Source organism: Protobothrops mucrosquamatus, unplaced genomic scaffold, assembly GCF_001527695.2.
Source record: "Protobothrops mucrosquamatus isolate PMUCROS unplaced genomic scaffold, P.Mucros_1.0 scaffold408, whole genome shotgun sequence".
NCBI classification, from domain to species: domain Eukaryota; kingdom Metazoa; phylum Chordata; class Lepidosauria; order Squamata; family Viperidae; genus Protobothrops; species Protobothrops mucrosquamatus.
Window position 1 is genome coordinate 305,045 of NW_015386738.1, and position 13,037 is coordinate 318,081.

A 13,037-nucleotide genomic window follows, 5' to 3' on the forward strand; every position below is an offset into this window, starting at 1 on the left:
TCGTTTTCTTGTAATAGTACAGCCCCTACTGCCACATCGCTTGCATCCGCTTGTATTACGAAGGGCTTATCCATGTCTGGGTGCCTCAGAACTGGTTCGGCAGAAAAAAGTCTCTTTAATCTCTCAAATGCCGCTTGGCATTCCATTGTCCATTTTAGTGGCTGGCTAGGTTTTACTGAGGATGCTCCCTTCGTTTTTAGTAAGTTCGTGAGGGGCAGGGCTATCTGGGCAAATGAGGGGATGAATTGGCGGTAAAGGTTTGCGAAGCCCAGGAAACTTTGCAGTTGCTTTCTTGTGTGAGGTGGTGCCCATTCTAATACTGTTCTGACCTTTTCTGGGTCCATTTCAATGCCCTGCGGGGATATGCGATAACCTAGGTAGTCTATCCTTTCCTGGTGGAATTCACATTTTGAGAGTTTGGCATATAGGTGGGTGGTTTCTTTAAAACTGCTCTGAGTAGGTTGACATGTTCCTCTTTTGATTCGGTGAAGATAAGAATGTCATCTAAATAAACCAGGACCCCCTTAAATAGGTGCTCCCTTAGTACATCATTGATTAATTGCATAAATACTGCAATTATTTGTAATCCCCCTTGTAATCCAAATGGCAAGACTTTGAATTGGTAGCACCCCATTGGGCAGTTAAATGCGGTCTTCTATTCATCCCCTTCCTTAATTCTCATGCGATAGTACGCTTCCCTTAGATCTAGTTTAGTAAAAAAATTCCTTTTGAGAGGTGTGATAACATGTCCTTCATGAGGGGTAGGGGTATAGGTTGGTTTCACTGATTGTATTTAGGAGCCTATATTCCACGCATAAGCATAAAGAGCCATCCATCTTCTCTCTAAAGAGGACCGGAGTGTCCACTTTTGGCTTGGCAGTTTTGATGAACCCCCTTTCTAGGCTTTTCTTTATGAATCTTTCCATTTCCTTCTTCTCCTTTGGGCTCATGGAGTATAATCTGGGCTTTGGGAGTTTTGCTCCAGGCTTGAATTCTATGGCACAGTCCGTGGGTTGGTGGGGGGAAGCTCATCCAAAAACTTCAGCAAGATCTCTGTATTCCTCTGGTATTTCTGGTAGCCCCTTTTCCTCTCCCATGGATGCTTTTTCTGTTCTTAATTTTGGTAGATCCCCTTGGGGTTTTAAGTCCATAGGATCCCCTTTCGGGAAATTGATTTCTGCCATCCTCCAATTCACCCAGGGGTTCCATTTCTTTAACCATTCCATCCCTAGGATCATCGGGCATTCCATGCCTGGGGTTACTACAAACGTTATGTCTTCCTCATGTTTGCCCAGGGAGAGGTGGATTGGTAAAGTGGCTAGGGTAGCTGGCACCCCCCTGGCTATGGACTCATCTAACTGGCCAAATGAGATTGATTGTTCCAGTCTCCTCGAAGGAATGCCCAGGTTGCCCACTAGCATCGGGCTAATGAGGCAGCGGGTGCAGCCAGAGTCTAATAAGGCTTTCACCTTGACAGCTTCAGGCATGGGGGAATTAATAAAGTCATTGTCTTGAGGATGGGGGTTCACCCTCTGAGCTGTCGTCTGAGGCATCCACCAGGCCTGCGGTGTAGGCTGGAGTTCTTTCCCCCCCGATGAGCAGAGGTAGGGGATTCCACAGAGGTAGGGGATTCCACAGCCTCCATCATTCTCATGGGAGGTTCTTTTGGCTTAGCTGGAGACTTCCCGGATTTGCTGGCCGGTGATCTGTCTGGGTTGTGCTGGGGGGCTTTTGAGCGGCATTCTACAGCCTGATGCCCCTCTCTCCCACACTTGAAACACCCCGTTTGCTTCTTGGCCATAGCCGATGGCTTCACTGGTTCATGTGTCGACTCAAGCGGTGAGTGGCTCCATTGTTTTCCTCGCCGGTGCCTCTTCAGTAGGTCAATCTCTGCTTCCTCTGCCAGGATGTACCATTCGTCAAGTTGGTGTGGGTCCCCTCGGGGCAGGCAAGCATCATATAGGTCGTAATTTAGTCCATCTTTGAAATGGCTAAGGAGGATGTCTTCTGGCCAGTTCAATTTGCTGGCAATGGCCCGGAATTCTTGCGTATATTCGACTACTGCCTTGCCTCATCGTTTTGATCCTTTCGCGGGCTTTGCGATCAGCCAGGGGGTCCTCAAATTGCCTTCTCAGAGAGGACATGAAACAGTTGAGGTCGTTGAGCTCTGGGGCATTGGAATCATGCAAGTTTACCACCCAATCTGCGGCCGGCCCGTCCAGAGCAGATTGCACGATCCTGATACGGGCTTTGTCACTGGGAATGTGCCGCCCGTATTCCTCCATGTAGCTGAGGACTTGGGTCAGGAAAAATCCCAAGTGTGTTGGCTCCCCCTTGAATCTCACATCCAGTGGCGGGAGTCTTTGAATGGATCGATGCCTTCGCTGTCGGTGGTATTGCCTTCCATCCAGATCACCACCTGTGGGTCAGCAGGGAGTGGGGACTACTAGATCAGCGGATGTCCCGGGGGCTGCAGTTTCCACTTCCCCCTCGGTGTCTCTCAGTTGTGGCTCCAGGAGTTGGTGTGGCAGTAGGGCTCAGAATTCTCCTCTCCTATGGAACTGAGGGTTCTCTTCATCAAGTCGATAGCTTTCTCTAGGATCCAGCTCGAGTGCGGTGCTTCCTTCCTCTTCCTTCCTCTTCGCTTGCGTACAGGGATTTCCCCATCTCCTGCTTCGATTCTGGTTGGGTGGACCCCCATCTCAGGGTCACCTTTCTTGATTTCTTTTCCCACTCGCCTTTCTTTCCAACGCCCATTGACTACCGAGGTTTGTGGTTGCGCATCTTCACCACCTCTTCTCCTGCGGAATCTGACTTCTCAGATCCCGACATCTGGCACGTTTTCAGTCGGGGCAGCGCCCCCCTCTCCGGGGAGCTTTCTCCCTTCCCTGCTCCATCGTCTGACATGGTATTTTTTGCAAAGTCCCCGGGCAAGGTTCTCCCTTCCAGGTGGACTATTTTTGCAGATCCTGTCTAATGTAAGGACCCACCTCACTTTACATCTTAATACAGAACTCTTGGAATATCTTTTCCAACAGGCATATTTATTAAGAGAAAATGATTGTAGGTGTGCTAGACAGGATCTGAGGAATTCTCTCCCACCCTTCAATGTTTTAAGTGTTTTCAAGCAGCCCCCCACCCCACAGTTCTTCTGGGCGGCGATCCCCCTCCTCTCTTTTCCCAGACTCCAGGCGCTGCATTGTTCCCCCCCTTTTCCCTTACTGCCGGCAAAAGGGAGACTTCAGAGAGGAGTAGATGAAAGGTTATGGCCATATTGTTATGGTCAGTCCTCTTGGTGAGAATCCACATTCAGTCCCTTTGAAGTTTAATGAAGGAAGTGAGAGCCATAAAACCCCTTTGCTCATCCCCCTTTCCCTTCGTAGTATGACAGAATCCAGAGAGAGCAAAAATGGGGTTTTCCATAGTAGATAACTAGAAATGAAATATAATTGGATTCTGACATCGACAGTATTTTAAAATTTCCATTTCATCCTGAACCCTAATGACCCCTCTTGTCCACCTTTAAAAATAAAGCCTTTTGTTCCAGTAATATCCTATATTCTTATAAGGCATTCTTACTCCAGAGAGGTGCCAGTTAACTGCATTGTCTCTGTTCTATCTGAGCTCTCCATGTCATGCTCCCATATTAGACCAAAAAGTGCCATATGTCTTAATGTTAGATCTATTCTATTAGATCTATCCTCTTTTGCAAACATTGAATTCTTATCATTTTGATAGATAACAGATAACAGTTAAATATATATTTTTTCCCAATAGTCCTAAAAATAATAATCACAACAATATAATATTTCTTTTCTATCCAATCATTCTGGTTGTCTTATCATAGATCCTGTTACAGTCTTTATTTTAATTTGTTTCTAAATATTCTTACTGGTTAAGATTTTCTCAAAAATTAATTATATTTAAAAATTTAACTCTATTTTTCCATATAAACCATCTCGCACTTTTACATTCAGAAATGTAGGAAAAAAAAAGAAAAGCAAGAGTAAAGAAACATTAAAAATAACATACTACTTAAAATAACATACTACTTAAAATATATATCCCTCTTAAGCTAATATGTATTTATTTCCTAAATTTCTTATTCTTTTTAACCATAATTAAAAATATCTTTAATCTTTAAACATTCCATTTAATACATCTAGTCCTTTAACTCTTATTCAAAACATTTTTATCCATTATAATTTTCTTAAATTCGATCATATTTAAATATCTAAAACATTTCCTTTATCTAAGTCATTTCAACTTTTTTATATTACTCATATCAAGAAAAAGAACAAAAAAGGGGAAAAGGGATACTATATTATATTTAGAGAATTCATCCCTCTTAGAGTGACATATATATTCCAAAACTTTTCTATTTCTTTAACCATATTCAAACAAATGTTTCTTTTTTAAGTATTCTCTCTGGTTAGTCCCATCATCTATTTTCTTAGTTTCCACTTCAGTCTTTTTCTTTTGCCCAGTGTCTTTCTTAATCAATGTATTTTGCTGAATCAAAAAGTTTTTCTGAATGTTCGTAAATGTTGTTGTAGATATAAAAAGTAAATCAGATGAAGTGTCTTTGTACGGGACTTCTGCCTTTCCATGTTTGTTGGAAATCTTTTTCTTTTTCTTTCTTTCCGCTTCTCTTATCATTTCCTTTCTTTCCAATGTTCCTCACATCTCTACAGTCCATTTTATCCGATCTGTTTTCTTGTCCTCAGATTTATTTTGTAGTCTTAAGGGATAAGTTGTTTTTTCCAATTCTTATGAATTTTTCCCCACTAGGATTAAATCATGTTTCCTTGTTTTGTTAAGTTCCATCTTTAAGCCTCTATTCTCAATTCTATATCCATTTATCTGTTTTATCTGCTCCTTCTCTGTTGTTATTTTCTGGGAATTTTTTTGTTGTAGAATTAATTTGGAAATAGATTGATTTGTACAATTTAAAGCTCTATAAAACAAAATGATAAGTTAGCAGCAGCTTGGAATATAAGTGGCTTTTTGTAGCTGTATTCTGCTTCTGTAATGATCAAAGGAGATGTCTCTTAAAACCTATTGGCTCAATAGTTATATGAACTCACCTGTGATACTTGATGAGATTAAATCCCTGATGTTTTTTTAAATTTTAGTAAAAGAGAAAGATAAGCCCTCACTTTTAAAAATCATGTGAGCATAACTTGTCAAAAGTATCAAAATTGCTTCCATTTGAATAGCTCACTTTGACTTCAGTAAAAAAGTTTAGGTTTTAGATTCAGATTTAGATTCATGCCAGGAATCTTAATGCAAACCAGGGGGCATAGTTGGCTACTTGGTTCTGTGCAGCTACAACAAAATGATTCACAACTAATGATCTGACAATTATGCAATATCAGCACTTTTTTACATGCTTGTTAAAGCAAGGCCTTATGTAATACATGGCCTTTTGATATTTTCATAACCAAAAGACTTTCATTCCAATAAATCTTTGTTTGTATTGTTTTCCACAGGTCACTCATTGGCACAGTCCCTACTTCTTTGCCTATTTTCCTACTGCCAACTCTTTCCCGGCTCTTTTGGCTGATATGTTATCTGGGGGCATAGGATGCATTGGATTTTCATGGGTAAGTTCTATGTGGGCATGAAAGAACTAGTTCCTAGCAGATACAATTTGTCAGAATCCAATTATAATTCATCTCTAGTTATCGACTATGGAAAACCCCATTTGTGCCCTCTCTGGATTCTGTCATACGATGAAGGGGGAGGGAGATGAGCAGAGGGGTTTTATGGCTCTCACTTCCTCCATTTCAACTTCAAAGGGACTGAATGTGGATATCACCAAAAGGACTAACCATAACAATGGGGCTATTACCTTTCATGTACTCCTCTCTGAAGTCTCCTTTCCCGGCAGTGAGGAAAAAGGGGTGGGAATGTAATGCCTGGGACTGTCGCTGGAAGAAGGGGGTGATGGGGTGGGGCTACTGGGGGACCCCTTAAAACCTTGAATGGGAGAGCTTGGACCCCAAGTCCTGTCTAGAATACCTGCAACCATTTTCTCTTAATAAATGATGCCTGTTGGAAGAACTATTCCAAGTGTTCTGTCTTCTTAAGATGCAAAGTGGATGCATCTTAAGATGCAAATCCTTACACAATTACTACATGTGTTTTTATATTTCAAAAGTATTAGATATCTAGGGATTTTTGAAGATATTTTCTTCACACAGAAGTCACAGAGGGGCTACATGGCTTTCAAAAGTCTAGTTTTCATTGAAGTGGTAGATTATAGGAGAGCTCTACCACTTCAATACAGATGGTCCTCAACTTATGACAACAACTGAGCCCAAAATTTATACTGCTAAGTAAAAAATTTGTTAGGTCAGTTTTGCCCCATTTTACGATTTTTCTTGCCACATTTGTTAAGTGAATCACTGCAGTTGTTTAATTAGTAACACAGTTGTTAAATGAATCTGGTTTTCCCATTAACTTTGTCAGAAGATTACAAAATGTTAGCACCTGATCCTGGGATACTACAACCTTCATTAATGTGAGCCAATTGTTAAGCATTCAAATGTAAATCATGTGACTATGGGAATGCTGCAATGGTCATAAGTGTGAAAAATGGTCACAAGTCACTTTTTTCAGTGCCCTTGTAACTTTGAACAGTCATTAAATGAAGTTGAGGATTACCTGTATAAAGATAGGGTTTAACATAACTGCATGTACAAAAGTGTTTCATTTCTATAAAATAAAAAACTGAAACTCTCAGTAGATTCTGACCTAGGCTACAGACTAGCACTTATAGAATATGTCTATAGTGGAAACAATTTTCTATAGGAACATTTGTATCAAAGAAGATGAAAACCAGAACATTTGACATTAAGCTACCTCTATGGCAACTTTGGATCAGACAGAAGCAATATTCTGGGAATATTTCCTTTAACAATGAGGATAATTCAGTCTCAGAATGTTAAAAGCTGTATAAAATTAAGCAGTATTCTTTTTATACTTAGCTTCTCTAACTGCCTTTTTGAATCCTGATAGTAATCATATAAAGAGAATTACCAGCAGAGAAGTTCTGGTATACTCAGAAAGACTTATTTCTCTCTCTCTCTCCCTCTCCCTCCCCCCTCTCTCTTCCTTTCTTTCTTTCTCTCTCTCTCTCTCTCGGCATGATTTCAAATTTTGCCATTTTTGCCTATAGTTTAAATTTTTATGAGAACGAGTTAATATACCTGTCATACATAGCAGTTACTCAAATGGATCATTAATTATCTTTTTTCACTCACAAATTATGTAATATTCTGAGTTACACTTGGTGCTCCCATGCTTTATTGCTTACCAATTCTGTGAAATCTTCTGAAAAGTGTAAATATCTAAAGGAAACCACTAGAGACTTTTATTTCCTTTTTACCATATTTTCCCATTCTAGGCTTCAAGCCCAGCTTGTACCGAATTGGAAACAGTAATGCTGGATTGGCTAGGAAAGATGATCAATTTGCCTCCACAATTTCTGGCTGGGAAGGATGGAGAAGGAGGTGGGGTAATCCAGGTAATTTAGAATATTTGCTACTGAATTTGATTTGTATTCTATTTAAAATGGATAGAACATTATACTGTAAACATTGTCATATTATTTCTTTTAAAAGATAATAGTGTCATTTTTTTCTATTTCTGATTCAGTTCTCTGAATATTTCAGAATTCTGTCCAAAACAGAATCATTACACAAAGTGGAAAAAAGCTAAAGATATCTGGGGAATTTTGCAGTGATGGAAAAAACATTATCTAAAAAAATATTAAAGGGAATGCTTAGATACAGTAAGTCCAGAGGCCATTTCAGGGGAAATGACATCCAGGTCAGATAGATATTGGAATAAAGTAGGTAGAAAAGGAAAATAAAAGACATATCTGGGAACATAAATAGGAATATTTTAAGGATAAAATCTTTAAAAACTTTATTTCATATAGTTCTCTGGATTGCAGAGTGTGTGTAAATTAGGAATGGGGGAACTATGACTGAGCCATGGTTTTTAAGTTCCCTCATCAGTTGTTATTCTGGCTTGATTAACAAGAAGTATAATTTGGCAACATATGGAGGGCCATAAATTCTACACTACTACATCAGTGTTAAATAAACTTCTGTTTATTGAAATCAGTGGGATAAAATTCTGTGTTAGATTATGACTTAATTCTTAAATTCTTCTAAATTTAGCAACTCAATTCAATAGCCTGCTAAATCATCATTAAGGAAGTAGGTCGGTATCCACTGTTTAAAATGAATTTGTGGAAGTTTGTATTAGGATAATTTTTTTCTATTTAATCATGTCTGATTATTAGAGTCTGCCTGGAGGAGTCCCTGCAGTCTTCTTGGCAATATTTTTCAAAAATGTTTTGCCATTGCCTCCTTCTTAGAGCTGAAAGAAAGTAACTGGCCCAAGATCACCCAGCTGGTTTTGTGCCTAAGACAAGAGTAGAACTCAACATCCTCAGTTTCAAACTGATGCTTAACCACTATACCAAATTGGCTGTGTATTATCTGGCAAGGTGTAAATTGTCATGCCATAATTATGACTATCCCTGTATCTTCAGAATGAGATGCCACTGCATCTCAAGACTCAGACACTGATGAATAATGAAATCAGATAAATATATAAAACCAAGTTTCAAATTCTGGATTTGCTTGCCTCTAGGTCTGGTATGGATTCTGATTTTAGTATTTCTATTTGATTTGTTTATATTGATCATTGGAGAATAAATGCACACATTTGATTTTTCTGTGACTGATTACTGCATGTTTGATAACTATGAACTGACTGATTGTTCTTTAATTTCCCATTCACATATACAAGTTATCTTTTGAAGTTTCAGTTAAAGGATTGTGCATATATAGATGAGTCCTAGAACTTATTGTTACCAAATTCATTGCATGCAAATGTGACATTCTTATGAGGATAATGCCCAGTAGAAAAATAGCAATCTCATTATAGATTCCTTCTTTGTGAATTTGATAACTAAGCTTGTGCTTCTTTGTACTTTTTCATGCCAGCTGAAGTTTCAGAGTTTTGTATTTTAACAAAGTTATAATGAGCTTTGCCAGACCTTGAATCTTTTGCTAAAATATTGAGCCCGAATAATTTTTTCTCTAGCTTTACATTATAGTGCCATGTATTTATATGTTATATTTATAAAATCTTGCAATAGTGTGTTTTGTGCTGATGATATAGGACATTTATGTCTGTTTATTAACTCATTTTTGGTGACAACACATGATTGCCAGTAATTGTGGATGCTGTTTTTATTGTTTAACTTTAGGACAGAAGGAAATGGTTTAAGGCCTCTCCTGCTATTACCAGAGAGGAAGCAATTTGTGCAGATGGTTTTCTTTTTGCCCAGTCATAATAACAGTGATAGAAACAGGAAAGGGCATGTGAAACATGGGTTTTATATTCAACTGCCAATCTTTCCTAGATTTAAAACCAAATGAATATTTGCACTATTCACTTATGAAAATTGGTGCTTAATTGCAGCTGAAAGGACAAATCAATATGAAATCATTGCCTGCTACTTTAAATGCGCCACTTAAAACAATTAAAGATGAAAGAAAATGTCTGCTGGGGACTTTATTCAGGAATAAATAAGCCGACTCTTGAGTCTGTTCACCATAGTAACCTCTATTTGTACAGAAAAATGAAATTGACTGTGCACTTAGTATTTGTGTCATTTTAAAAAGCGAAGTTTCTCATCAGAGCCTTCAGCTGATTATTTTCACTGTGTCATTTTATTAGAGGTGCATCCATCCATATTTAAGAATGCAAACCCTGTTAATTTTAGAATGTTTTAGAAAGATGAAATCAGCTGGATTCCGCCTTTAATTTAAAAAAGGTCTCTGTATAATATTGCCTCTGCCTCTTTGCTGTTTTTTTCTGGACTAAGATCACTTTCACCTAAATGCATTTATAGCCTCTTGCCATCTAAATTAAGCATGGATGACATACTGTATTGTATACATTTGTGTCAGGAAGAAGGAATTCTTACCCTGATTAGACCAGCAAGATGATCTGATTTTGGATCAAGCTCAATACCATCAATTGTACTATATAAGCAAAACCAATGCAATTAATTTATTAATTTAGGACAATTTTTACTGGATTCTTTTGTCCAACTTGTCCAATTTTCCATCATAGGGAACTGCCAGTGAAGCTACCTTGGTTGCCCTGCTGGCAGCTCGAACCAAAGCAATCCATCATGTTCAGTTAGACAATGAAAATCTGACTCAGGGAGAAATCATTGGTCGACTGATAGCTTATACTTCTGATCAAGTGAGTACATTATTTCTTGCATTATTGTAGATATGGAAATAAAACTATACATAGTACTCATATAGCATAGTTTATAATTTCATTAAGATGTCATGCCTTTCATTCTTAGGTTGATTTTTTTATCATTCTCAATAATACCTGACAGACAAGCAATACATATTAATAAACAAAGATGCTAAAATGAGTTGGTTTATTTTGAAAACAGTGCAGGCTGAATTGTGTCCTGAATCAATATTGAGGAATTGTGGCATTTACAGCTGATCCTTGGTGAGCCTTGGAGGCAAAGAGCAGCAAGGAACAATATCTCGCTGCTTTGAAAACATTTGTTTGGGCTGATTTGGATTCTGGAGCTGTTTCTGTCTTTTCCACCCCCAAATTCTAATTTTCTGTAATCCACAGACTACCTGTGTTATACCATTTATGTCATTTTTTTATAAGATGACTAAATTGCTTACATCCACATCCTCCTCCTTCTCCTCTTCCTCCTTTTTTGTATTTGAACTTGAGAGTATAGATATATATTTTATATTTTACTGTAATTTTGGATATGACATAATAAATTGTTATTCCTGACATTGCAAAGAGGTAATATTCATGCAATCATTTTCTTCAAGTCAGTTCTAACACCTGGTGACTACAGCAATAAATCCATTCAGTTTTAGAAGCAACTTGCCTCATTGCTAGGGCTTAGAAAAAAATAGTGTCCAAGGACATCCAACTGGCTTTCAGCTGAAGGCAGGATTAGAACTCACTATCCCAGCTTCTGATTGGGTCTAATTCTGTTAGCAATGGCCAAATATAGCCTTCCTCCACCTGGGACCCTGCAATTGTCAGAATACCTCAGCTAGCAGGTCCCAGTCAAGAGAACTTATTTTTCTTTTGACATTTTATTGGAACTGATTCATCTATATAGGCACTAGGGCCTGTTAACTCCAATGAGAATAGTTTCAGGAAGTGAAATCAAAGTAAATCACAACAGTTCACTTTAGTTGAATTGTGTCTTCAATTTTTTAAAAGATTTGTCATGTTACAGTAATTTATGCTATGCTTTGATGGATTTAAATATTTTTGTAATATTTCAGTATTATTGTCAACACTGCTAATATTGAATATTCTTGCTTTGACAAAATATGCAGAACTGTCTGGTACTTTCAGAGTTAATTCAGATGATGCTGGGAGGGGGAAGAAAGAATGTGAGAGAGTAATTGCACGGGCTTCAGAAGGAAGTGAACCTTTGCCCCCCCAGGCTGGTTGGACAATGTGAATTATGACAGCAAAAGAGGGAGGGAAAATGCTAGCAAAATAACTGCTCTGGGGTGGAGATTTCAGATCTTGGCATCCACCCATGCTGTGCCGGCACTCTGTTATACTGTAATAAAGGCTTTTTAGGATAAACAATGCCTGGAAGTTCTTTGAAGTGTTTCATTAGTCGGAACCTTGACAATTATTGTTCTATCTATGTTGCCTCATTAATTTGGAAATTGATGGCATATTAAAAAGTAAATAAATCATGCCAAGGTCTACAAACTTTTCAAACCATTTAGGGGTCCCGGGCCCCAGTCACTATTCCTAAACTAAAGGAATAGGCTGATGAAGATTCGGGGAAGATCTCATTATGGAAGAAGAAAGATTGCCTGAGGCCAGCACCCCAGCAGCAGCAGCTTCCACGGGGGGGGGAGCAATGGCCGGCAAGCTGGGGGGGGGGAAGAACCCTGGCAGATCTCTCAGCTGGGAGCAAAGACTTCAAAAGCAGAATGGTGGAGAGCTAACGAATCGCCTGCCAGTCAAGTTTTGGGTGAGTCACTGGAAAGATTTCAAAACCCAGAGGTGAAAAGCAGAAATCAATTCCTGCAGAGAGGAGCCTACAGCCCTTCCATTGCAGATCAGAAAGCTTTTCAGATCCTGTCTTCCCCTGCCAGGGAGTCCAGCCCTGAAGAGAGAGGGAATCCCAGTCTGAGGCCTCTGCAGCAATGGGGAGATTGGATTCCCCAGCAGGTAGATGGTCAACGACCTCTGAGCTTGCCGCAACTAATAGAGGCCTTGCAACAGCTTGGGATGGTGCAGAAGCCAGGAGATCAGCAGCTGGTGGGAGAACGACCACAGCAAGGAGATTGTCCACAGCCCCCCGAACGTGCAATCCCTGGGCATAAATCTGCAGCCAGGATGGGGCCAGCAGCAACAGCCACAGTGGGGGCCCCAACAGCCTATAATTGCACCACTTTTCAGAGCAACCTTCAGTGGGGACCCAGAGAAGCTGGTTTTTTTCCTCAATCAAGTGCATTCTCATTTGAATTGCTGAGCCTATCTCTACCCGGAGAGAGGCCATGGTCGATGTGATTGTGTCCAGCCTAGAGGGAGAAACATCCGAATGGCTGAACAATTTATATAATGAGCAAGCCCCCAAATTGGAGGACCCCATCTCTTCCTCCTAGGGCTGAGAGAAAGATTTGAGGACCCATCTATTGGTCTCAAAGCAAGAGAACAAATCCACAAAATAAAAGAAGCTGGCAGCCTGCCCTGGAGTATGTGCGAGAATTTCACACGATAGCAGGTCGAATAGAGGGGTGGCCTGAACAATCCCTAATCCATCACTTTATTGAGGGATTAGATGATCACCTCTCTCAGGCCTGCATCTATTGAGCAGTACCTGGTCAGCTGCAAGAATGGTACCAGGCAGCAATGAAGCTAGACGTTCAGCATGCCCGCTATAAGAAACCTCCGCCACCTGAATCCGAGCA

The 13,037-nt window shown here is 39.6% G+C and overlaps 1 protein-coding gene across 5 annotated transcripts in view; it reads left to right on the plus strand.

Annotated features, from left to right (window-relative positions):
• The window catches only part of DDC (dopa decarboxylase), a 180,414-nt gene that overhangs the window by 36,542 nt on the left and 130,835 nt on the right, over positions 1-13,037 (plus strand). For 2 of the 5 annotated variants that reach the window (XM_015816164.1, XM_015816167.1), the window contains exons 2-4: positions 5,493-5,606; positions 7,412-7,531; positions 10,165-10,299. In XM_015816164.1, coding sequence (XP_015671650.1) covers positions 5,493-5,606; positions 7,412-7,531; positions 10,165-10,299 — 369 coding nt within the window. The remainder of the gene's footprint in view (positions 1-5,492; positions 5,607-7,411; positions 7,532-10,164; positions 10,300-13,037) is intronic. The other 3 variants (XM_015816169.1, XM_015816166.1, XM_015816168.1) reach the window with 3 other exon arrangements.